This window comes from Ictidomys tridecemlineatus, unplaced genomic scaffold, assembly GCF_052094955.1.
Source record: "Ictidomys tridecemlineatus isolate mIctTri1 unplaced genomic scaffold, mIctTri1.hap1 Scaffold_73, whole genome shotgun sequence".
In the NCBI taxonomy this organism is placed as follows: domain Eukaryota; kingdom Metazoa; phylum Chordata; class Mammalia; order Rodentia; family Sciuridae; genus Ictidomys; species Ictidomys tridecemlineatus.
The window spans coordinates 361,733-387,721 of record NW_027525269.1 but is presented as its reverse complement, the minus strand read 5'-3'; the positions used below and the strand labels follow the sequence as shown (position 1 = coordinate 387,721).

At 39.3% G+C, this 25,989-nt stretch overlaps 1 protein-coding gene across 1 annotated transcript in view; it reads left to right on the top strand.

Moving 5' to 3' along the window:
• LOC144374522 (SH3 domain-containing kinase-binding protein 1-like) overlaps positions 1–25,989 on the top strand; it is a 107,707-nt gene that overhangs the window by 2,601 nt on the left and 79,117 nt on the right. The window contains exon 3 of the mRNA XM_078037305.1: positions 10,966–11,060. Within this exon, the coding sequence (XP_077893431.1) occupies positions 10,966–11,060 (95 nt within the window). The remainder of the gene's footprint in view (positions 1–10,965; positions 11,061–25,989) is intronic.

The window sequence follows — 25,989 nt, the reverse complement described above, 5'->3', positions numbered from 1 at the left end:
ACTTAGCCAGAACTACCCAACCTTATCCTCCCACCAGCCTCCTCAACACATTTCTGCTTAAATTATTCTAGATACTTCTGGAATGTCTGCAGGCAAGAGGCTCAAGTCTTTTTGGAAAGATTAAGTGAGTGGATAGAGGGTATTAGCCGTGTTTTGGAACAGTGCTAGCCAATAGCCATATTTATAATTTAAATTTTTCTAGTGGCCACATTAAAAAGAAAAGAAACAGCTGAACTGAATTTAATATGTTTTATTTAATTCAATATATCTAAATAGTATCATTTCAACATTAATTTATATAAAATTATTAAATGAAGTACCCTCATTGTTCATGTGATATCTTTATAATACCTTATGTGTTTTATAGGTGTTGCATATCTCAGTTTGGAGTAACCACATTTCAAGTGCTCAATAGCCACATGTGCCTATTGGTGACCATGTTGGAAAGGGTAGTTTTATAGTAATTCTGTGACCTAAGATGGGTTTCCTGGGCCTGGAAATGAGTACAGTTGCAATGTTCAGCTCCCTTAAGCATGTAAAAGAATACTGGTTCTAACCCACCACATCTTATTTGTTCCTACAAGTATCTATTAACTATCTCCATGTACCCAGCTCTCTAGAAGCATCATGGCAGGGGAATGGGTTACTAATGAGGAATAGATTTACAGAGGCAGGGTGGAGTGTTTTGTCTTAGAGTCCTAAGACAGTTCCATTATTATTAGCTAGAGGTGTGATTTTCTTTGGAGAAATAATTTGATTTCTCAGGCCTTCCTCTTTATTGTCTACCTTGTCTATGAAATCAGGGGTTGTACTTGAGAAGACCCCTCAGATTTTTTCCCCCCACATCTTAATCCTCTGACTCAATTTTAAAAGCTTTAGGACTCACTGTGAAAGTTTTCATATTCAAAGTGTTGAACAGCCAGATGGGAGAGACAAAAGGAAGATGTGAGCAATTTGAGAATATGGGAAGATGTCCTAGGCATACATGTTAATATTACTGTAAGTGAGTAGTGGTAAGAAAGGATGATTATCACTGTCAGCAAAGCCTTGAGGGATGTTTACTGATGGACATTATTTATGGACTTCAGGGCATGAATTTTGTAGTTTAATCTTACCCTGCACACACTACCTCTGGCTTTCATTGCCAAGAGCAAATTCTATAGTAATTATTCTTCCATGATTTCCATTTAGTGGCTCCCTAGTCTACTAAAAATCCCCCTTCATTTGGATCATTTCCCTGCTTTTGCATTTTGAGGCCACATTTCTGTTCAGGTGGAAGGTGCAGAGTACTGACTAGTTATTAGAAACAACTCTGAGCTTGCCACCTGAGCACTCTTTTTCCTTCTTCCTTCTGCTCTGAAGACAAACCTCTGATGAAACTTGCCCTGCAGCACAGAGGAGGGCAGCTTCTTCCTATAAAGCTGTCTTAGCATGCTCAACTATGAGCTCACATCAGAATTCTGAGTTACAATGATTCAAAAAATGTTCATGTGAGTATTTTCTGAGTGAAGGTGAAACTCAGCTGATCAGGATTTAAACAACTAGCATTATCCCCATCCCCCTCCCACAAACAAAAAACTTTTATGGCATTGAAATTCATGGGAAGCTCTTGCTTGGGAACAGATTGCTATAATTTTCATAACAAGAGGAAAAACTGTCTAAATATTCATAATGAAGTTCCCTGAGGTGCCTCCAGCTCATCACATCTGGACTTTCTTTCTCTTTTTTTTTATTACAATTGATGTAGATTTGTAGCCCCCCGGGATAGGAAAAATAGCCCCCCAAAAGGGCAGTTCAACATCTCTCTGAACTAATGGTTTAGTTTTATAGATTCAGAAGACCAGGTTATCAGGTGGGTTTGAAAAATAAAAGTCCTTGACAGAATTTGTACAAAGGCAGATCTGGCTTCTGAATAAATGATGGCTGGTGGGACAGAGGCCAGGTTTTCCCTGCCCAACCTCACTCACTTTATAACTGCACATTTGTACCACCTGTATGATCACCCTGTTCATTGATTTGCTTCTTAAAGAGTTGTCCACCATGATGATGACACATGGTGCCTTGCTCCTATCGTTAAATCATTGGTCCCTCTAAATCAAAGATGTATATCCCTTACCATGGATATTCCTTACCATGTACCCTAGAAAAGTGCCAGGGGCTCAGTGGGCATATAATAAATGGTGGTTGAGCAAATGGAAAGTTATGAATGACTTAGGACTTACTGGGCTTTGAATTGAACACAGGGTCTTTTAAAAGCTAATAGCCATGGGCCCCTTTCCTAACCATGTAGTCACCAGTAGGAAAAGGATACATATGTTTATTAAGACCCATCTTCTGAGTAGTTAGCAGAGATTATCAGTGTTCCTTGGGACTGACAGACCCTTTACTCTTTCTTGCCACTGCTTTCACCCAATTAGCCTCAGACTACCAGGAACTAACCTGTAGTCTGATGTAGTCAAAGTGAAGTTGATTGGCTCATGGCAGTGAAGGAGACTGCACAACAGAGGGCCAGTGTCTATCACATTAAACAAAAGAGAAAAAAAGCCAGTGTGGTGGTGTATGCCTATAATCCCAGTGACTCAGGAGGCTGAAGCAGAATGATTGCAAGTTCCAGTTTAGCTTTGACAACTTAGTGAGATATTATCTTAAAAAAAAACTTGTTTAAAGTACTGAGAGTACACCTTGGAGGAGACCCTGAGTACAAAGAAAAAAAATTTTTTTTAGTGAATTTAGTGAAATGTAAATGAAGCTGTATTTTTATAGGTACAAACAACACAGGGCTCTGTGGCAACATAGTAAGCATCCCTTTAGACTGGAAGGTGGACCCAGGTCCTATTTCTTCAGCAGTTATGGAGTGAAGCTTGAGGTGCAATGCTATATCCAGAAACCCTTATACTAAGGCTCTGCACTTGTGGTGGTAGACAGGTTGCTTCTTTGGGTCAAAGTCACTTAGTTCCTTAAAGCAAAATTGGAATGTTTCATTCTTACTGAAACAGTTTTTAAAAGCAGCTTTCTGATAGTCTGTGGTTTTAGGGGAAATTTTTTCTTGGGGGAATAAGAAAACAATAGTTGCTCAAAAATGAGGGTTGTTACACTTTATACCTGTAGCACATGCTTGGGAGAGACTGTTGCCTGTTCTGCAGCAGCATTGGTCTCTTACCCCTGCCTGATGAATGATGGGCACATTATTACTCTCTTGGTCTGAGCTGATTGTTGCTTTCTCACTACATGTTGAAACAGGAGAAAAAAAGGGCCAACTCTCTACTGTTGGGAAGCCTTGGACCCTTTTTTCCATGCTGGATCTTTCTGCCCACTTATCTACCACAAAGCTCACTCATTCTTGGGCTTGGGGTCACATTCAGTATGAAACATGTTTTCTACACACCTGATGTGTACAAAAGCCCTAGAGTTCGAGGTCCCAGAAATCCCTCCTCTTCTTAGGAAATACCTTTCATCAAATGTCCCCAACACAGACCTTGCTATCTGGATGATAGTGAGGGCCATCCTGTGAGAGTACCTGTCCTACCCATATTGCTTAAGATCTGCATTTCAAATACAGTTCTCTTGGGGAAGATTTTGTGTTTTCTTGGTGGATAGCCTTTCTCCCAGAATCTCTAAGCTTCTCATCTGAGCAGAAGAAACTGCCCCTGAGAGGAGAGGTGATCTGACCTCTGTTCTATAGTAGAGAACAGGATGGCTTTGTTTCTCAGATTTTCATTTCTTCTTAAAAAATAAAAAGAAGCCTTCTCCTTTTACAAGAGAGTAAAATGTATTATAGTTAATACCTGGAAAGTAATAGGAAAGCCAATTTTCCAGCAGTGTTTGAGACCAAAGGTGGTTGCTGTGACTTGGGGTTTACAGTCAACTTCATAAAGAAAGGTGCTGAGTTAGAGTTGACATACATAGTGAAGTCTACATTGGGCTTTATTTCCCCAAGTTTCAATGTAGACAGGCCACTATTGACATTTGGACTGGACCATTCTCTGTTGTGGAAACTGTCTTGCATGCATCACAGAACTTTTAGCAGCATCCCTAGCCTGTATCCAGTAGATGCCAGTAGTACTCCTAGCCCTAATTGTAACAACCAAAAATGTCTCAAAGTATTGCCAAAGTCCCTTGGGAGCATGTCTCAGTCCATTCTGTGCTATTATAACAGAATACCATAGACTGAGCAATTTATTACCGATAGAAATCTCTTTGGTTCATGGTTCTGGAAGTTGGGATATCCAAGATCCAGGAGCTACATCTCAACATGCCATCTGCCCAATATTTGCTTACCCACCCTGTATCAGCCAGAAAACTAACATTACCTGGTGTCAAAAAAAAATGTACACACTGGGCCCTGATCTGGTGCTAACAGAAACTATCAGCCTTGAAATCATTATGAACAAACAGTTCCTGCTGTGTTCTGATGTAGTGGAAGACATCACATGGACAGGAGAGAACAAGATATTGAACTCACAGCCTCAAGCCCTTTTATGGTCAGCATTATCCATTCTTGAGGGTGGAGTTTTTATGACTTAACACTTCCCTTCAGGCCCCACCTCCCAACACAATGGCATTGGGGAGTCAAGTTCTAACACATGAGCTTTGGGGAACACATTCAAACTGTAGTAGAGCCAGTTTTGAACTGCTAGTGTATTCTGCCCTAAGCTCCATTAGGGCACTGTGGCATCATTACCATATGATTCACAGTGGATCCTCAGATATCTATTGAGTAGATGGCAAGCCTAGTATATATTTCATTCCCCTCCCACTAGCCCAGATTCTTAGAATAGGACCCATATTTGGAGTTCTTATCTAGATTGAGCATGTAGCACACCTGATCCCAGAACCCACCACCACACTCCCAGTCCTTGCTGTTGCTTGGCTCCTTGCTACCATTGAATCTTGGCTAATATCCATTGCCAAGATGAGTTTCACTGTGTGTTCCCAGAGCCAGCAAATCCCCAGATCCCACCCCAGCCCTACCCAATCAGAAGCCCTGGGGGTGGGGCCCAGCTATCGGTTTTGGCTAGTCCTCCACCTAGTGTCAGTGCCCACTCAAGCATGAGAGCCACAGACCTAAACCTAGTTTGTTTGTTTGTTTATTTGTTTGTTTGTTTGTTTTTAAGATTCCCTGATAATGAGAATCACAGAGAGTTACTAGAAGGATTCCTGGTCCTACCTTAGACTTGAAGATTCAGAGCCCCAGGAAAGAGGTCTGGGAAGCTATAGAATGACTAGGTGCGCCACGTAATTCTTATCAGGAATGACTGAGAAGCACACCTCGGTCTTACTCTTCTAGGATGTTTCCTAGACCATTGTACAAAGCCCACTTCCATGTTAGTCCTCTCAAGTGGGATCCTCTTTTATTTTTAAAGTTATTTCCCCACTTCTAACACTTGAATGCTTTCAACTAGATGCATGTCTCATGTCCTCTCCTCAATGTTGTCCTGTGGAGAACTGTGTATATGCATGCCTCATGTCCTCTACTTGATTATAAGCTCCCTGACAACCATATACTAGTCTTATTTACTTTATTCCATCTTCTCCAGGACATGATAGAATTCCATGCCCTTACATGCAATGCCTAAATACAAAAAGCTCTGGAAATTCAAAGGTTTTAGTGCTCATTGGGTGAAAAAAAAATTTGCCTGGATGGATTGACATGCATCTTTTATTGGTCGCTTGGGGTGACTAGTCATCCATTTGCTGCAGAACTTTAATAGTTCCAGGTGTGTGTGTGTGTGTGTGTGTGTGTGTGTGTGTGTGTGTAGGGGGGTGTTATATGTTATATGGTATGTTCAGTGTATTTCCTTTCTAAAACCTGAAAAATTCTGTCCCCAGGGGTTTTGTATAAGGGATTACAAAGTAATAATGTCTCAGATAACAGTTGAATGGGAGAAATTCTGATTATGATGTTGGTGAAATTAAATATCACTGAACTTGATACTCTTGTTCTTGTGACCCAAAGAAAAAGAAAACACTATTTCCAGGTGTATCCTTATGCTTTCCACCATTGCTGATGGCTCTGGAAGGCTTCCTACTAGACTCTGAATGTGGCACATGGAACTTTGATCTTTGTATCCCAAAGCTGACTGAGCTCAGAGAATTCTTCTGGATTTAATGTTATGTCCTTTGTGTGTATGTTCAACTTGTTAATTATTTATTCTGCTTATAGTTTAAGCTGAGGGATTTTTTTTTCTTGTTGAACTTTTTATTGACTAGATCATAAAATCACTTAAAAGGAATTATGTGATATGGGCATGTGAGTTCAATTCCTTCAACCATCTTTATAATATCATGTAAATTTCTAAGTCTAGAGATTTGAAATAATGATTTGGGAGGGTGTGAATCATGACAGAATTTCTTGGTGATTTTTAATTGAGCAAATTTCTTAAAATTTGAAAGCTGATAATCAGTACAGGGGCTCTTGATCTGAGACTTAGGTAATGTCATCAGGATCCTTGTACCTTTTTATACTATATACATTTTCTCCATTCATTGTATAGTTTGTTGTGTTTTGTTCCTGAAAAGAGATAGTCATTTCTTTTTATAAAATTCTAAAGGACTCTAAGACAAAAAAAAAAGCTATAGAACTAATTCAGGATTTCAGTCTTATGTTAATTCATTAGTATTTTAAAATCTTCCTAAGGAAAAAAAAGAGACAATTGGCTCAGTCACCGGATAAATTGTGCCTTTTTTCTTTATGTGTGCCTATGAATTCATTCCTGTTTGATCCAAGGCTAATTAAATCCATCAAATTGATGAATAGATGGAAAATTCCTGCCTCCAAAAATTAATTTCATTACCTTCTCAATTTCTGGCCCCTATTCATAATCTTTATTATAATCTTTCCACATCCAAAATTGATTTGGGATTGTATTCTTAAGATATACCAAATGCTTCCTCTTTTGTGAACTCTGTCCTGCGTGTAATCTTGCATTTCTCTGAAACACAACAATATAACATAATCAGTTTATGTATGTGTTCATCTCTTTTTGTCACTCCCCTTCCCTTACTTTTCTCTAGGCATTAAATTGTCAATTCCATGCAAGGACAGGAGGGAGTGGCAGGGCTTACTCATATATCACAGGCTCAAGAGCTCACAGTATCTTCTTGGCGGTGGTTCAGTAAATATTTGAATTGAAACAGGAAACATATATTATGAAACTACAATCACAATATTGGAGTTAATAAACTTTCATGTTTACATTTATTTTTGATAACTTGTATGAGGAACTTAGTTATTGCCCAGTGTGCTTGTTGGAGCCCCCAGAGCATCATTGACATGCTTTGGGGGACCTGAGTGGGAGATGGTACAGTCCTACTCTCTTTTTTCCCATATTTTTATTGGTATATTATAGTTGTACATAATGGTGGGATTTGTTGTTACATTTTCATTCATGTACACAAGATAACAATATGATTTGACCAATATTATTCCCCAGTACTTCTCCTTTCCTTTCCTTTTTCCCTCCCTCTGGTCCCTTTCCTCTATTCTATTGCTCTCCCTTGGGTTTTCATGAGATTTCCCCCACCACCTTTCTTTTCCTTTTTCCTCTCTAGCTTTCAAATGTAAGAGAAAACATACAACCCTTGACTTTCTGAGATTAACTTATTTCACTTAACATAATGTTCTCAAGTTCCATCTGTTTTCTTGCGTGTAACATAATTTCATTCTTCTTTATGGTTCAGCTATAAAGAACTAATCAGAGCAGCTCTTTATTAGTTGTTTAATATTTGAGGTCTGGAGGGAGATTTAATGTGCTAAAAGTGTTCTGCTAAAATTGACCAAACCCTCCTCTTGTCCCTCTGTGGCTGATCCCTGATTTTATACCTGAGGACAATGTATGACTGCATGGGTCATGTGCTCCAGAAGGTCCATGGGGATGGAACCCAGTCCTGAGTGTCCTAATTCCTGGCCCAGAATCCTCTTCTCCTACTTTCTGCCCCTCAGAAATACTTTATAGGAATCATTTGAGAATCAAGAAATGAGAGTTCTGTGGGGTTCTAGGGATGCAAAGAGGGGCAAGACATGCAGCAGCAACTTGCTTCATGGAGAGTGGTAGTAGGTAGTAGGTAGTAGCCACTAGCAGTACTATCTCCTCCTTTTATCTAAAAATGAAACTTTCTAGATAATTCTCTGTCTAATGCCTCTCACACAAAACAACATAGCTGTGGGGTAGAAGTGTTCCAAACTACAATATGGTGATGGTCACACAACTGCATAAATATTTCAAAACACACCAAACTGTGTAGTTAAAATGGATGCATTTTATGGCATTTAAATTGTCCTTCATTAAAACTGTTTTTCAGTAAAGCAGGAGACACCTACCCTTCTTAGCTTATAGGGAAACTGTAAGCATAAAGCAAAGTGGCCCTGTGAAACATTTTAAAAGCATGTTAGCACTTGGCAGTATTTTCCCACTGTTACTACCAGTCAATTCCACAGCCATTTATCGATCCTCATAGGCACCAAAACATAGGAAAAGGATGACAGAGATACATAGGAAGAGCCTTATATATAATATAATGCCAAGTATTTTGAAAGTGTGAACTGGAAATTTCTCTCCTCTTCTATGGAGTTTCTTCATGTCAGGGTGCCTTCTGCTTTGAATAGTGAATACCTACCCAACCCCAAAGTTGTGGTAAACAATCAGTTTATTTATTTTTTGTTAGTTGTAGTTGGACACAATACCTTTATTTTATTTACTTATTTTTATGTGGTGCTGAGGATCGAACCCAGCACCTCGCATGTGCTAGGCATGTGCTAGGTGAGCACTCTACCGCTGAGCCACAACCCAGCAACAATCAGTTTATTAAGTCCTCTAACAAGAGATCCAGAGACAGGTCCCCTGAAGCTGGTGCATTTGAAAGACATCTCAGCAGTGTCAGAGCTCAGTGTCAAATTCTTGGCTTTCTTCTCACAATTGAAGCATGATTGCAACAGAGCAAACATTGCCCTGCCTTCCAACAAAGATAAAACAATGTTTAAAGCAAAAAGGCAGAGGCAGCTATTTCCAAGTCTTTTTTCCCTCTTTTAACCAGGAAACAAAATCTAATCGCCCCACCCCAAGCAGAGTATCTCTCACATTTCATTGGCTGTAAGTAGATCACATGTCTAACCCTAGATCAATCACCAAGAAAGGCAAGTGAGGTTAAAATTACTTGCCTGGACAGATTTTACTCTTCCCTAGAGCTGTGGAAGGCTTCTCCATTCCAGAATATAATGCCTGAATGAATTAGGCTTCTGTGAACCAGGAAGTGGGCTGCTAACTTTTTTGACTGAAAGGAATAAAGTATGACCTGTCCCTTCTTTCTTTGTTGTCCATGGGCATCTGATAATTCTTTGTGAGATGTCCCCTGATTTCCATCCAAAGAATTACTGTTAAAGCAAGGACCCTGCAGGGCAGTTCTTTGGTAATACTGTATGTGTTTGTGTTGTTTTAAGTTTTGAGGTCAGGTAGTCATATTTCACAAGCACAGTCAATAGGAAAAGAACATTTGACCAATTCAGATAAGGGAAGCTTTTGCTACTCCTAATCAAAAAGAGATGGAACATTTGTAACTATGTGGGTTTAGGAAAATGGTCGTGATGGGATTTAGAATTAGTGTCCCTCAATACAGGTTAATGAGCAAAAGCCATCGTAAGTCCAGGGTTCAACATGAGGATAGGGAATATGACTGATATCTTTAAGCCACTGCACAGAAAACAAAGACATCTGCAAAGAACTAAGTGATCCCTTCTCCTTCTCCCTTTCCTTTTCCTCTCTCTTCCCCTCGCCCTCTGTCTCTCCTTTCCCTTCCTTTTTCCTCTCCCTCTTTGTCATAACTCAACCATAGACCACAGTGTGTCTGTATTATGGATTTTAAATTGCATTTATTTTATGTATCATTATCTTTGATTGATGAGATGTTCACCAAAATAAAGAACTGCATTTCAGTGACATAAAGTATAAAAGGGACAGTATAATTGATACTTATGTATATAGCTTTAGGTTATTATCTATCTGCAGGAACTGGCCTAAGCCTTGGGAAATATCTAAGGATATTCAAAGCCATTAGACTTATTGACTCTGGTCAAGAATAATAAATGCCTGTTCTAGTAGATACTAGTTCTTGAATTTTTCTTTCTAACTCTTGTCCTAAGTCATAAAAGCTGAGTTTTCTAAGTCTTCACTTCTCAAATCCCCTACACATGTTTTCATTGTCTTTACCAGTGCTTTCAGGTATAATATGATGTCAGACAAATTTCCAAAAGCATATAATTCAGGACATACTTGAATTGATTTTGAGTGGCCTTAGTATTTTTCCCTCTTTGAGGATTATGTGTTTCCTGGCTAATCAACAGTCCCATCAGTGAATAAGCAGGTTCCCACATAGAGACCATGGGATGTATTGGAACAGGTTCATCCCTTCCCACACATATATGCATAAAGAATATTCTGTCAGCATTCATTGGCTGTTGTGGTTGACACACATACACATACAAATATATCAACATTTATCTCTTAAGACATACCATAATGATGTAATTTTTCATTGTTCTATGTACCATGTTGGCTTTATATAATATATAAATATCCTTTTTCTGATTTTGTAATGTGTGAAAGAAGGCAATAGGACAACATGTAAGCTTTTTGCTCTCTGTAGATGTGTGCTTATGCATGCACCTAAAGAGTTTAAAAAATGGTACACATCTGTTTTCCTGAAACCAAGAATGACTTTTTGCTTTCTTTCCTGCAAAGTAGCCAGTGGCAGTTCACAATCTGTGAGGGGAAGAATGCAGAGAATAAATATGAAGCCTACAATGAACACTCTTCGGGAATTTTCTTAGGGTGGCGCTAGCTTTATGCAGTTGTAGTAGCCTACCTATTAAGTGTGCCTTTCTCTGATGTTAATGTGACAGAGAGCGCCTTCTCCTGGGGCAGCTCATTAGATAAAACACCTTAAAGGTTGTGTTTTCTTTTCTTCTTACAGGCAAAGATTACTGCAAAGTAATATTTCCATATGAGGCACAGAATGACGATGAATTGACAATCAAAGAAGGAGATATAGTAACTCTCATCAATAAGGTAAATGAAGGTTCTCTCTTGCCTTCTAAACTGTGGAGTGTTTTGGTGTGTCCATGGAATAATACAAAGTTTTGCTTTAGCCTTTGAAGCTCCTAGTTTTCATGATCCTGACCTTGGGAGAAAGAATTTGTATTTTTTCCTTTGATCAGATTAAGTCTAGGTGAATGAATGAACTTGAGAATAGAATGGGTTTCTGTTTGCCTTAGGACCAGTTGTAGATTTGCACGGCCCTGTAGAAAAAGTCTGTCCCAGAAGGAATAGCTCAGGAAGCAGCCTGCTTGGCTATAGGTTTTGCCCTCTACAGCAGCTGGGCTGCAAAGCTCTGCGTCATGAAGGACCCAAGAGGGGCTTTAAAAAGACTGGTCATGCCTCACAGGCAGAAAACCCTTAAAGAATGTTTGCTTTACAGATTAAAGACAGGTAAAGTGCCTGAGAGAATTTTGCTTGTCTTGTTTGGACTAAGAAGGTTGGACAATTTTATTATCATTACAGCCAGAGCCCTGTAAACACCAGGAGAGCTATAAAATCCGAGTGAAGCCATGCGGTTTGCCGGGTCTTGACCACATACCATTTCTGCATTCATACAGCACTCCTCACTAAGTCACTAGTTGAGTCATATTATTCAAGTGATTCCTAGAACTCTTTGGTCTTTTCTCTGATGTACAGAGTTTTATGATGGTCAGTGGGATTTGCCTTTATGATTAAGGTCAGCTACTTCTAGGAAATAGCTTTGGAGATTGTGTTTGAAGAGCCTATTCCAAAAATGCGAGGGAATCGAGGATCCCAGAGGTTAAGTAGCTTGCCAAAGGTCAGATGTATTTTAGGGGAAGAGCTGGTCCTTTCAAGGACTCAGTATCAAAGTGGAGCTTTGCAGACACCTATCTGGAATAGCAAAATTATTCCATTTTGCAGATTACCTAAAAACTCGTCCATCTTTTTACCTGTGAAATATTCTACCCTTAAGTTATTTCAGTATAGTTCTGTGGGTGTTGAATGTGGCAGGAGGAAATGAGAGGAGGGGAAGATGCTTGCCTTGCTGTTAGTTCCTTTCTGCAAGTGAAGCAGGAACAGTTCTTCCTTTTTTTTTTAACCACCCCTCCCCTCATCCTTCTGCTGGCCTCCTTTGGGCTGCTCTCTTATGCATTGTGCATTCCTGTTTTTAATCAGACCTGTAACCAAACAAACAGGATAAGGAAGTTGTTAAACAGGCATGAAGCATAATACAAATGCTTTAATAATTAGCACCAATAATTGATTTTAGTAATACAGGGAAAGGGATGGAGTGTTCCCCCACCCCCCATAATGATAAAGCAACCAGAGAATTAAATAGATGCCATTTTTTGAAGGCAGGTGGGGCTCATTGCCCTATTTTTGTTTTGTTTTTAGAGGAGGGGATAGCCCCCCCCCCATTTTTTTCTTGGTACTGGGGATTGAACCCAGAGGTGCTTATCCACTAAGCTACATCCCAGCTCTTTTTTATACTTTATTTAGAGACAGGGCCTCACTAAGTGCTGAGTCTGGCTATGAACTCAAAATCCTCCTGTCTCAGCCTTCCAAACTGCTGGGATTACAGACATGTGCCACCATGCCCAACCCAGTCTGCTCTTTTTTATTCTTCTTTTTAATTTTAAATCTGTTGTGCCCATAAAATTTAATAGGGTTTGAGAAAAGAAAAAAACACCATGGTTAATCTCTTACCTGAACATGTTGATTTGTATCTTAACACATCATAACCCAGTCCTTCCTTGCCATTTGAGTCCATGTCATGATGAGAACATATTCATCTTCTTTTTTTTTTTTGTACCAGGGATTGAACCTAGGGCACTTAACCATTGAGCAACATTCCTAGCCCTTTTTTGTAGTTTATTTAGAGAGAGGGTCTCACTAAGTTGGTTAGGGCCTCTCAAAGTGGCTAAGGCTGGATTTAAACTTGTGATCCTCATGCCTCAGCCTCCAGAGCTATTGGGATTACAGGTATGCATCACCACACCCAACAAGAACATATTCATCTTGATGATTTTGTCCTTAACCTCATAGTTTAAGATCCAGTCTGAGGGCTGGGGTTGTGGCTCAGCGGTAGAGCGCTTGCCTAGCACATGTGAGGCCCTGGGTTCGATCCTCAGCACCACATAATAAAATAAAGGTATTGTGTCCAACTACAACAACAAAAAATAAATATTTAAAAAATAAAGATCTAGTCTGATAAAAGGAATCAGATTTTTCCGAAGACCTTGCGGGGAACATCTACCAGTCTAAGTCACCCAGTAGGGAAACATGAATAGGCCAGAGTAGCAGGCTACTTTCAAGAGTATCCAGAGGGTTGTTGCATCCCATTTCTCTGCTTTCATTGATTTTATTTAATGTATTCAGAAGGAGTTTGATACTACATTTGCAAAATGTGCTGCTGTCATCTCCTGTGTACACTTAGTCCCTCAACCTGACTTACACACTGGTCCTAGAGTGCATGTATTGTTTTGACACTTGGTCCCCTGGTTATACACTGCCCCCTCCCCCAAGCTGTTTACCGGTATCCCTGCCCCTTCCTGTCCATGTAGACACAGCCCAGGCCTGTAGGCCCAATAAGCAGTGGTCCAGCCTCCTTCTCTGTGCCTGGTCCAGAGGAAAGCCCTAGGGTGGTAAAGGATGCTTTTTCCAACTCCATTCATGCTCTATCTGCCTCATCAGTAGCACTTCAGCCCCTTCTTCTTGTCATCCTGTAACAATGCTGTGCTCACATGACCTCTGTGCACCAACCAATCTTGGGTAGTTTCTCTTTCCTTTTTGGAAAAATCAAGACAATGATTGCTGACACTCCTTTCCTCAGGCATTCTGCCACAGTCCCTTTCTGGCCTTGGTCCTTGTGACTGTTCTGCAGGAACCTCCTGTGTCCCCATCCTGCTCTTGTGTCCTCAGAAATCTGATCCTAAAAAGCATGTGTGTTCCTGCTTCCTGGGCTGTCCTCTGCCTACCTGCTGAACTGTCTCTTTGAGAGCTAATAACAGCCAGTCTTCACTCATGTACTTGAGCCCATTTTGAGCTTATTTAACAAAAATTCCTAGTGTTCTAACATTATGTTTTTATTATTATTTTATATGATCTTCTGGGAAATCGGGTCTCTTGCGTCCTGTACTGGTGCAGGTTTTATTTTTATTCCCATAAAATTCCTGCCATCCTTGACCTAGCATTCTAGTTTGTCGGAAACGGCATGTTAAGATACAAGTCATGTAGGCTACCAGCTCAGAGAAACCAGGATTTGAATCTCAGCTCCATAGTTCCTGGCTGTGTGTTTTGGGGCTTGAAACTTAACCCCTCTGAGCCTCAGTGTCCTCAGCCATAGTGTAAAGGCCACAGAGCTGACTTCACAGGGCTGCTGTAGGGAATTACTAAGACACTATGTTCAAAACACCTCTTGCAGGAAGTATTCTGCCAGTGGTACCCATAAGCCTAAGAATTGTTAATTCAACTTCAACTGCTATTTCTTGGACTTCAGAGATGGGAATCAAGGGCTCTTGTGTCTGGGCTTAGCTGCTAGGGCTGGAGTACTATGACATTAAGTAGGTAAAAATGGTAGAGGGAGGGGGGAGAGAGAGAGAGAGAAGAAATCCACTTAAAATAATTAAGAATTCACAGTGGGTACAATTTTAGCAAGAATTTGGAAGGAAAACATGCCCTAAATATTTAGCTTGCTGAAAGCTGTAAAAATGGAGTCTGAGCCTATAACCCTGGCGACATTCTAGAATATACTTACTTCTTCCTCTAAATTCAGGAGTCACCCAGAAGTTAATTTAGATGATTATATACTATTATAAATACATTCACCCTGCTTTGTTTAATACGCATTTTTGGGCTACTCAGGATTCAACCCAGGGGTGCTCTGCCACTGGGCTACATCTCCAGACCATTTTATTTTTTATTTTAAGACAGGGTCTCACTAAATTTCTGAGGCTGTCCTGCGACTTGTGATCCTCCTGCCTCAGCCTCCCAAGTAACTGGTGTTACAGTCATACACCAGCGTGCCCGGCTTAATGTGCATTTTGATATGCGTATGTGTTGTACGTTTGAGTTTTGAGGTAAAAGACCTGAATTGCTGTTCTCTAAATTCAATTGCATTTGCTGTGAGATTCTCCATTGGCCTTGAATTCTGCTGATACTGCCTTTTGTAGTCAGTTGGGGTGGGTTTCCCTTTGTCCTGCTTTTCCATGCTGTGGCAGGAGTCACAGAGCTGGAGTTGCCCTCATATTTAGCCCTAGATTGTCAGTTCTTGTGGCTTTCTAGAAAATGAGTCAGACACCTTTAGTGGGAGTCTATAAGCCCTCTATGGTTCCTGAAATAATGTGCAAAGACCTAAACTATTTGTGTGTGTCCCTGAAAACTGAGATGTGGAGAGCTGAATGATTTGTTTTTTAGTTTATTTATAAAGAATTCTTGTGGATTTGGGAACATTTCCACTTGTGCGGAACACACCTGTGTTTAGCTTTTATTTCCAGTCACTCAAAAATAGCTCTTGCGTCTGTATTCCTGCCGCCCCCATCCCTGCCTTCCTGATTTGTGCTCAGAGGATGTTTGGGAAAGTTCAGAAGCCTCTGAGTCTGGTTTCAAAATAGAGAAGATCCCTGGAGGAGGACTCAGGGCTGCTTGGTGGGAGCCAGGTCAAGGCTTAGCTCTGAGACTGTCAGCCCTTAGAGGCTGTACTGAATGGGACCCTTGCCACTTGGGACAGAATGAGCCCAGATGTGGAGAGGCAGTATACCTTCTCTTGGTCAACAGCCTCCCAGCCTCAGAGCATTGGACCTTTGTTTATGGTCCTTTCTAACCAGGAGGAAGGAATTCCTATTGGCCCCTTTGTAAACAAAAATCTTTAGGTCTTGCTTATAAAATTATCTTCCTTGGTTAGCTGTGTCTTTGACTCTTAAAAATATGCACTACCCTTATGTCTTCCTTGTTACACGCTTGTTTGATAACATCAGGATCCATGCTTAGAAAGATTATAGTATTGACTAAAATCATGGAGTGATGGAAATGGAAGGAAGGGGATTGAGATGACATAATCTACCACCAATGTTCATGAAAGGGAAACAATAGATACACCCTAAGGAAGGAGTGGGACCCAGAGACTTACTAAAGATAGTTAGCAACACCTCTAATAGTCATTTTTCTTTGGACCTACACTGGGGATTGGACCTGTTCTACACTGGGGATTATTGGCAGCAATTTTAATTTGTACCCTGTTTTCTTCCCCTCTCAATGTTTCTGCATTCATTCATTCACTGATTTGCTAAAAGCGGTTTATGGTGTGCTAGGAGTTTATGCTGGATGCTTGGAATGCAGTGGTGAAACAAAAACTGCAAACTGAGAGGTTTGTCTTTTCCCAGTTCCAAATATTTGGAGTTAGTTACTCTGCTGTGGGGGCAGAGTAGAACTGAATGGTAAAACTCACCCAGCTTCTTTCATCTCTACCTCAACATGTTTTCCTCCCTCCTTTCCCAGATAATGGCTGAAAGTATTTAGCTGAATACTAACTAGATCTTCCCAGTGTAGGATTCTGGGTGCTGTCAACACAGCCCAGGTCCTTTGGCATCATCATTTTCTCTTCACAAGTATCTCAGGAGCTTAGCATCTTGCCTTTTCCTCACAACAGTGCTGGGGGGTCACATGGGACCATGAACGTTGTCTCCAGATCACAAAGGAGCAACAAGAGAGCCAGAGCACGGAAGCAGCTCTCTCAAAGGACTCCCAGCAAGTCTGTGGCAGAGCCAGGGCAGAGGTCTCCTGACTCCTTGTTTGAGTGCTTGTGGGACTTGAGAGCTGAGCAGGACATTGGATATTTGTAGTAGATGGGGCTCAGTCACTCCCAGAGGTGACTGTTATCCACTCTTTGAGACTTGCCTGTTGTTGCTGGATATCCAGGGCAACTGTTGGTGGAGTTTCCTTTCTAAATTAGTGACATTATCATTATTACTTGTAGAACAACATTAGCATGCCATTACCCCCATCCATTGGTTTGAGTCTTGCATTTTGAATGTCATGCTTCTTCTCCTTTTTATTTTATTTTTTTTTAGTTATATGTGAGAGTAGAATCCATTTTGACATAATTATAAAAGCATGGAATATATCTTCTTCTAATTCAGTCCCCAGTGCCTCTGTTTCTGCACGTTTATAATGCTTTCTACATCATCCATGACTTTCTGATTCCATGGTCACCTGCCCAGAAATGAAATGATACCCAATGAAAAGGAAATGACAAGCCCAGCCCAGGACTAAGTGCAGTTCTGTTTGTGCCTGAAGCCCCCCTCTCTCATGGCTGTTTTCCACATTCTTCCCATATCTAGTGTGTTTTACTTTCTTCTTTTCTTCAAGGCCCAGGTATCACTTAGGTTTCTGCTTGCTGTTACTATGACAAAAAAGAAAGGCAAGAGTCCTGAGCTACTTCCTAAGTCCTATGACTATATGTTTTTGTTTGTTTGTTTGTTTGTTTGTTCTCGTGTTTATTTCCCCTTCCTGCCTCTTTCTCATCAATTCATTGAAACATTTATGGGAAAAATATTTCAGACTTCCTTGCTTCCCACTCCCCAGGAAGTAAGGTTGCCTCCACCAAGAGAAGTGATTTGGGCATCTCAAGAAAGATCTTTAGCTTGGTATAAGAAAGCCAATTGGCTAGTTAGATTGCTGGCCTTGACCCCTTCTCTCTGAACTGCTGAAGCTTTTAGCAGAGCTAAAATGCTAGGATTAAATGTGGTTTCAAGGGTGAGGAGTAAATTAGCAGGTGTCACCCTGAATGTGATGACATGCTGACAGACCCATTAGAAGGACATGTTTTATGAGTGAATGAAAAAAGTTAAGCACAGGTCTGGGATCATCTCAGTTTGTACACATTTGAAAAATGTCAGTGTTCAGCAAATGAGTCATTTATGTCATAGAATGTGTTTCCTGCAGTATGGCCTGTCTTGTTAGACTGCATATGTCCTTATTCAATCGAGAAGTCACAATATAGCTCCTCCTCAAGGGATTAGAAGCCCAAGGGATTACAGTTGGCTGCTGGTTTGTCTTCCTCTTAAAAGCAGCCAAGATACTGTGGTAGGAAAGAAAAACATGACATCCTGAGTGCATTTGATTAGAACTCTTCTTCACCAAGCTTGTTTACTTTCACAAACACACGATTTTGAATTAGATGAAGATGGTAAATATAGGGCCTGAGATGGGAAGAAATTTCTTTTTACTTTAACAGTAGATAGTCAAAACAGTGCCATTCCAAAATTTTGATGCTCATTATTACAGAATTTTCCTTTGTATCATGGACAGATGAGTTTGCATTTGATGCAAATTCCTAGGTTCATGTGTCTCCACAAATTACATGACACTGTCTAAAGGGGCTGTTCTATATTTGTTCAGTCTTAATTGTCTTATTACTCCAGAGTGCTATGCTTAAGTAGCAGGGCATCAGTAATCCTGATGACAGCATCTTGAAGCATACCTCCCCGCCCACCACAACACACAGAAAATTCTGCAGGTATCTTAAGGAATTGGAGAAACTCCCCCTTTTTTTGTTTTCTATTTCCAACCTTTCTATTTGTATTATCCTAAGACAGGTCTTGTGAGGTTTAACTGAGATGTGTGGCTGAAAGTGCTTTAGAATCATCAAAGTTGAATCATTATTACTGCTATGATAAGTTATTATAAGAAGAAGAAAAAAAATGCCTGGTGACTTAATATTTTTTCTTAGTGTATTGAACTGTCCTTAAATTAATGTCAGTACTTTCCCTGAAATTCTTTTTCATTATTTATTTTAACTTTTCTTAGGATACAAGTCATTTGTTATAGTTGTATGGCCCCTGTCTTATTAAGTATCTCAAAGCTCTTTACATTCCCATACATATTTTATTAAAACATGTTTTCTGAGATCAAAAGTGGCATGGAATATGCTTTTCAGTAATGTATTAAAATTTTAAAATACTTACTCTTGGAAAAAAATTAAAACAAAAAAAAAGATAAATACAATGAAAATTCTAAATTACCCATGACCTTACTACCTTCTCATACCTTAATATTTTAGCAGATATTCTTTCAGACTTTGCCTATACATGCACATAACTACAGTTTAAAGTAAAAATAAGATCATATTATTCACCCTTATTGTCCAGAATATATCATGATTATTTTTGGCAACATACTAACAAGTCCTTAGTGTCCTAATGTATGGAGGGAATACTATGATCTTTTTTATATTTACCTATTTCATTTTTCTCTATTTTAGGCCATTTTTCACACAATCATCACCTTGCCCATATAAGTCTTGATGCCCATAATTATTTCTGTTATTGTCTATGAACTGTGTAACCTTGGTCAGGTTGCCCATCGTTCTGTGCCTCAGTTTCCACATCTGTGAAATGGGGTAATAATAACACCTATCTCCGGGTGTTGTAAAGATTAAATGAATTAAAGCAGGTATTATGGATTGAATGTGTCCGTCAAAGTTCATATGTGGGAAACTTAATTTCCAGTGCAACAGTGTTGGGATGTGGGACCTTTAAGAGGTAATTAGGTCAAGAGGGTTCTGCTCTCATAAATGGGTTACCAGTATTATCATGGGAATGGGTACATTATTGCCAGAGTATGTTCTGGCAATCCTGAAAGCGTAAGTTTGGCCCCTTTCCCCTTTCTTTTATGCATGCTTTCTTGCCTTTCCACCTTCCACCATGGAATGATGCAGATACAGGCCTCTTGACCTTGGAAGCCTCCAGAACTATAAGAAACAAATCTGTGTTTTATAAATTACTCAGTCTTGGATATTCTATTATAGCATCACAAAACAGACTAAGACAGTAGGTAAAGCACTTAGAAAACCTGGCTCATAAAAAGTGCTATATGAATGTTAGTTGTTATTATTTCCTGAAGATAAAATTGCCAAATGTGCTACTGCATCACTGCATTTTGAGGGCATTTAAATGATGTTCTGAAAGACTGTGCCAGTTTAGTCTCCCCACAGGAGCATATGAGAATGTGTTTCCCAACCATTCTCATACCTGAATATTTTCCTCCTTTTCAGTCTCTGCTAATATGATTTAATCTCTGCTAATTCTGCATTTTAGAAAGAACCAAATTTGAAAAATTAATGCATCATTTTCCAATTGATTTTTATAAAAATATCCCATATTCATGTCCTTAACCTGTCATTCTTTATATTACAAACATTTTTTTCTTAGTTTGTGACTCACAGAGATATTCAAGAAAAAAAGCCATTTAAACCATTTAGTCTTAAAATTTCTTCATTTCATAGTTAACTGTATAGTGCGGCAAGATCCATCCTTTCAAGAATAGCTTTACTTAAGGCTTTTTATTTTAGTCCTAGTTGGAAAGGGTAGCCGGCTATTAAATGCATTCCTTTTCTGCCTTCCTCAGGGCTTTCAGAGGTTCTATTTAAAGCTTCTGTCCTTTCAGTATTTTTTTTTATAGTGGCATTGAGAGAGCCCTGAGGTTCTGCATGGATGCTTATAAGGATCCTCATATCCTAAAACTGGGCTTGGCAAACATCTTCTATAAAGGGTCAGAAGGCATTTTAGGGTTTGTGGACCATTCAGTCTTGGTCAGAATTACTACTCTACTGTTGTAGAGGGAAAATGGCCATAGAGGTAAATTAATGGACATGGTTGAATTTCAATGAAACTTTATTTATGGATGCTTAATTTTTAAATTGCAGATGGACACAATACCTTTATTTATTTTTATTTGGCTCTGAGGATCGAACCCAGTGCCTCACACATGCTAGGCAAGTGCTCTACCACTGAGCCACAATCGCAGTCCTGGATGCTTAAATTTGAATATCATGAAATTTTCCTATTCATTGAAATATTATCCTTCTTTTGACTTTTTTTTAAAAAATATTTTAAAATGCAAAACTTATTCTTAGCTTTTGGCCCTTAGGTTGTAGTTTGCTGACCCCTGAAATGAAATATCTGGAAATAGACCATAAAAATCCAGCTGGTTAATTTTCAGCAAAAGTGCAAAGGCATGCTGGGCATGGTCACCTGTAATCCCAGTAATTCAGGTGGTTGAGGCAGGAGGATCACAAGTTCCAGGTCAGCCTGGGCAACTTAGTGAGACCCTGTCTCAAAATAAAAAGTAAAAAGGGCTGGGGATGTGGCTCAGTGGTAGAGCACCTCCTGAGTTCAATTCCCCTTAAAAAAAAAAAAAATATATATATATATATGTGTGTGTGTGTGTGTGTGTGTGTGTGTGTGTGTGTGTGTGTGTATGTGTGTGTGTGTGTGTGTGCGCACGCGCAAAGATCATTTAAGAGAAAAAAGATGATCTTTTCAAGAAATGGTACTGGTATAATTGGACGTACATAGGCAAAACGTGAACTCCAATCTAAATCTAACACATTATGCAAAGATTAACTCAACATACCATACCATAGATGTATGTGAAAACACAAAACATGAAAAGTTACTTATGAAAACAAAGAAGAAAAGAGTTGTTAGACATGATACTAAAAGCACAATCCATAAAAAATAACTGTCAATTTGGACTTGAACAAAATTCAAAACTTTTGCTCTACAAAAACACTATTCAGAGAATGTTGTTGCCCACCCTGTTCTCCTACAAGCCCATCTGAGCCCCAATATTTAATTAGTAATCACCTGGTAAATAATTGCATGAATTTCAAGGTCCTTGTTTTTATTCTGAGACTTTCCAAAAATATCTTTTATAATATAAGGCCATGGATCTTCTATATTGGAAACTTTCCTTGCCCCTGTGACTCTTGTTCCCCAGAGCCATGGACAGATGTAGCCATACTCCACTGGTCTGACTGGGACTCAGCTGAGCAGCCTGAGGGCCTGGATTTGGCCTGAGAAGTATATTTTTCACTCACTTCCCTGGCCTAGAAGCAAAATTGGCTAGGTATAGATAAAAAGGCCCCAAACAAAATTTTAGGCCAAGAAATGTTTTCCTAATGGAGAAATTTCTTAAAAGAATATAGGTTTATCCTGGTGAAGAATGGAAGTAGAAGGTAGAAATTTACTAATAGCTCCTGCAGCTGTCTATGATATTCTTTTTTTAAAATATATTTTTTAAATTATAGATGCACACAGTACCTTTATTTTGTTTATTTTATGTGGTGCTAAGGATCCAACCCAGTGTCTCACATGTGCTAGGCAAATGTTCTACCACTGAGCTACAACCCAGCCCTATCTCATTATGCTTGACCTTCAAAATGAGTATGACTGTGCCCTTCACCTCTTAAGTGTTCCTAGCCTTTATCTGTGAAATGAAGATTACCACCTCCTCCCCCTTCTTCACTGCCCTATTTATATCTCTTAGAGGTGGTGCAGGAGCTAAGGAAAAATATCTGAAAACATAATGAAAGATGCTCTTTGAATGCCACTATCTTTATCAATGAAGCAAATTGATGTTCTGTCATCCCTGCTCTCCTTTTAATAGAAGAAAAGTATGTATTTGGATGCAGAGCCCACATAGTTCCCTAAATATAAAATGAAAATGAAAACTCAGCTACAGGACGCATGTCCTTGAGAAGTAAACTGTACATTTAGCCATGTGCTATGGATAAGCCAAAGGCGCCATCAGAAATAGCTTTTAAGCTTTAGCATGGAGTGGTCATCTCACTGTAAAAGACCTAGCAAGGAGAAAATAGGGAGTTTCTATGAAAACATTTTGAAATATAAGTTCAAATATTTGATTATGTTTGAATGAGCAGAAAAAAAATGTAAAAGTGCTATCTTATTAATGATTTATATTCTGTGTATGATTTACATGTCTTCAGATACAGTTAATGTTTCTTGTGCTTTAAGCCAGGTTACAAGGACACTGAAAGGCCCCTGTCTATATAAGTATTTCCTTTTCTCATTACTACAGGGAAAAGAAATACTACTTACTGACTTTTGAAGTGGATTTATGGAAGCAGAAAGTCTTTCATTCTGCTATTAGAAAAAAAGTTAAAGTATATCCTTTTTCTGAGAAGACTTAAGATCATGTATACCACAAATAAAATCAAGAAGCAATTTATATATATTTGTCATGTACAAACTATACAGCCATGCCCCACAACTCCAGGAGATACCCAATATGAATGGTGACCCTGGAGTTGGGCCAACATGAGTTCTAGTCTCTGAAGAGGCTCCAGACAGAAACATCTTTTTCTAAGAGGGAAACTGACTGTGAGCATAGAGGCCTTTGAGGTTTCTGTCCTTGGTTGTCCTCTATTGTGTGCACCCCCCACCTTCCACCCTACCCACCACACCTTTCCTGATTCTGGTCTCTGATTCTCAGTGCCTATGATAGTTCTATTTTTTTGTATGAAGACTGAGGTTTGGTTTAAGCTTTTTTTCTCATTTCTTAGTGACATCTGCACTCAAAAGTTTTTTTTTTCTCCTGTAGTATTTCTTAACCCATGTGTTATCAGCAGATTATAGAGTTAGAAAAGTGACCTCCTCAGTGTCCCAGAGTAGATGGAAAGGGCCTTAGGTGGTTAGAATTCCATCAAGGATGATGACCTCCAAATATTCTTGGCCTCTAGTAGAATGAATTATTATTAATAAAATTATAAGAATTAATAAAATATTTTATGTGTGCCATTTTCTGAAAAAGATTGGGTGGCATGTATTTATCTTCCCATATAAAGATGCTTAACAATGGCTCTACTTTATGTTAGGGAATGCTTTAATTTTCTTATTAGAGAGAAGTACATATGCTAACAATAGAAACTACATGAAAATTAAAAACCCTTGGTGCTAGGGTTGTGGCTCAGTGGTACAGCGCTTGCCTAGCGTGTGTAAGGCACTGCATTGGATCCTTAGTACCACATAAAAATATATAAATAAAAATAGAGGTTCACCCACAACTTAAAGGTACATACAGGGTTTTTTTTTTAAGTTGTGTACCTTTATTTCAGATATCATTTCTCTCTTTCTTCTTTTTTTTTTTTTTTTTTTGTCAATTAGACCTTGAAATAGCTTAGACTTTTAAAGATAGAGCTTAGGGCTGGGCTTGTGGCTCAGTGGTAAAGTGCTTGCCTAGCATGTGTGAGGCACTGGGTTCAATCCTCAGGACCACATAAAAATAAATAAATAAAATAAAGGTCTATCAACAACTAAAAAAATATTAAAACAAACAAAAAAAGATAGAGCTTAAAGTTCTCTTATCTAAAATAAAATAAATTCACTCTAATTAAAGAAACAATCTTCAAAGGAGTATATGATTTCTGGTTGAAGCTATGGTAGAGTAATGAGTTTTAGCCTTAACTCTCCTGCCAGAGACAACTCTAAAATTCAACAAAGTATAGGAAGCATCTGTTTCTAGCACTGGACAATATATAGTACCAAAATGTGGTGCTGGAGAGAGGGGAAGCATAAAAATGAGTTTTACATCAACTCTGGCTTTTTGCCTGGGGGGAACTTTGCAAATTGTAGGGGCAGTGGAGCCCAAACAAAGAGCAGCAGATTTATGGGATAGAGGGAACAAATTGTAATTTAGGCTGCTGGGGTGGCTTGAGTTTGCAGGCAGGAAACTGTAGAGGGGAATGAGTTATGCCGAAAAAGAGTTTCAGAAGCTGAGTGGATATCCCAGAGTTCATCAGTGATGGGGGGTGCTGGAGTTCTGGTCAAGCAGAGTAGAAAAATGAGGAATGCTGAACACTCCAGGCATCCAATTGAGAACCCAGAAAAGTCAACCATAGATATAGTGCTACCTTAGACCCACCCTAACAAAGACTAAAAAAACAAGCCTTGTTAGGTCAATCTTTTAAAAAAAAACAAAAAAAACATTTTTTTAGTTGTAGATGGAAACAATACCTTTATTTTGTTCTATTTATTTTTATGTGATGCTGAGGAACGAACCCAGTGCCTCACACATTCCAGATGAATGCAATACCACTGAGCCACAACCCCAGCCCCTAAGTCAATCTTATCTGAAAGCAACTTTTCCATAGTAACAAAACTCAATACCCTCACAAGAAAGACAACAAAATCCAGTCTCTGAACAAGGTAGCCAGGTGTTGAGAGCGTGTAATCACACATGACTAGATCAAAGAAGAAGCAGGAAAATGTGACGTATGATATGGGTAGCTTGTAAAAGACATGGCATCAATACTTGCTTCAGTTAATATTGGCATAGCCAAGCTGGGCACAGTGGTGCATACCTGTAGTCCCAGCTATTTGGGAGGCTGAGGCAGGAGGATTGGTTGCTTGAGTCCAGGAGTTTGAGGCAGCCTGGGCAACATTGTGAGACTGTCTCAAGAAAAAACAAAAAAAAAACCAAAAAACTGGCATGGCTAACAGGAAGTGTGCTTACTTTTGATGTGTTACCCACCTAGTTTTTTGTTAACTATTTTTATAATATGTCAAATGGAAGTCCAGGATGTGGTGGCACTGGGCAGGCAGGCAGGATGGATTCAAACTAAAAAGCTTCTTCTTAGCAAAATAATCAATCAGTGAGGTGAATAGAGAGCCTACAGAATGGGAGCAAATCTTTACCACAAGCACATCAGATAGAGCCCTAATCTCTAGGATATATAAGGCACTCAAAAACGCCCCCCCCCAAAAAATAAATAACCCAATCAATAAATGGGCTAAGGAACTGAACAGACACTTCTCAGAAGATGATAATACAATCAATCAACAAATATATGAAAAAATGTTCAACATCTCTAGCAATTAGAGAAATGCAAATCAAAACTACTCTTAAGACTTCATCTCACTCCAATCAGAATGGCAGCTATTAAGAATACAAACAATAAGTGTTGGCAAGGATGTGGGAGAAAGGCACACTCATACATTGCTGGTGGAACTGTAAATTAGTGCAGCCAATATGGAAAGCAGTATGGAAATTCCTTAGAAAACTTGTAATTGAACCACCATTTGACCCAGTTATCCCACTCCTGGGTTTATACCCAAAGGTGTTCCAGACTTATTGAATC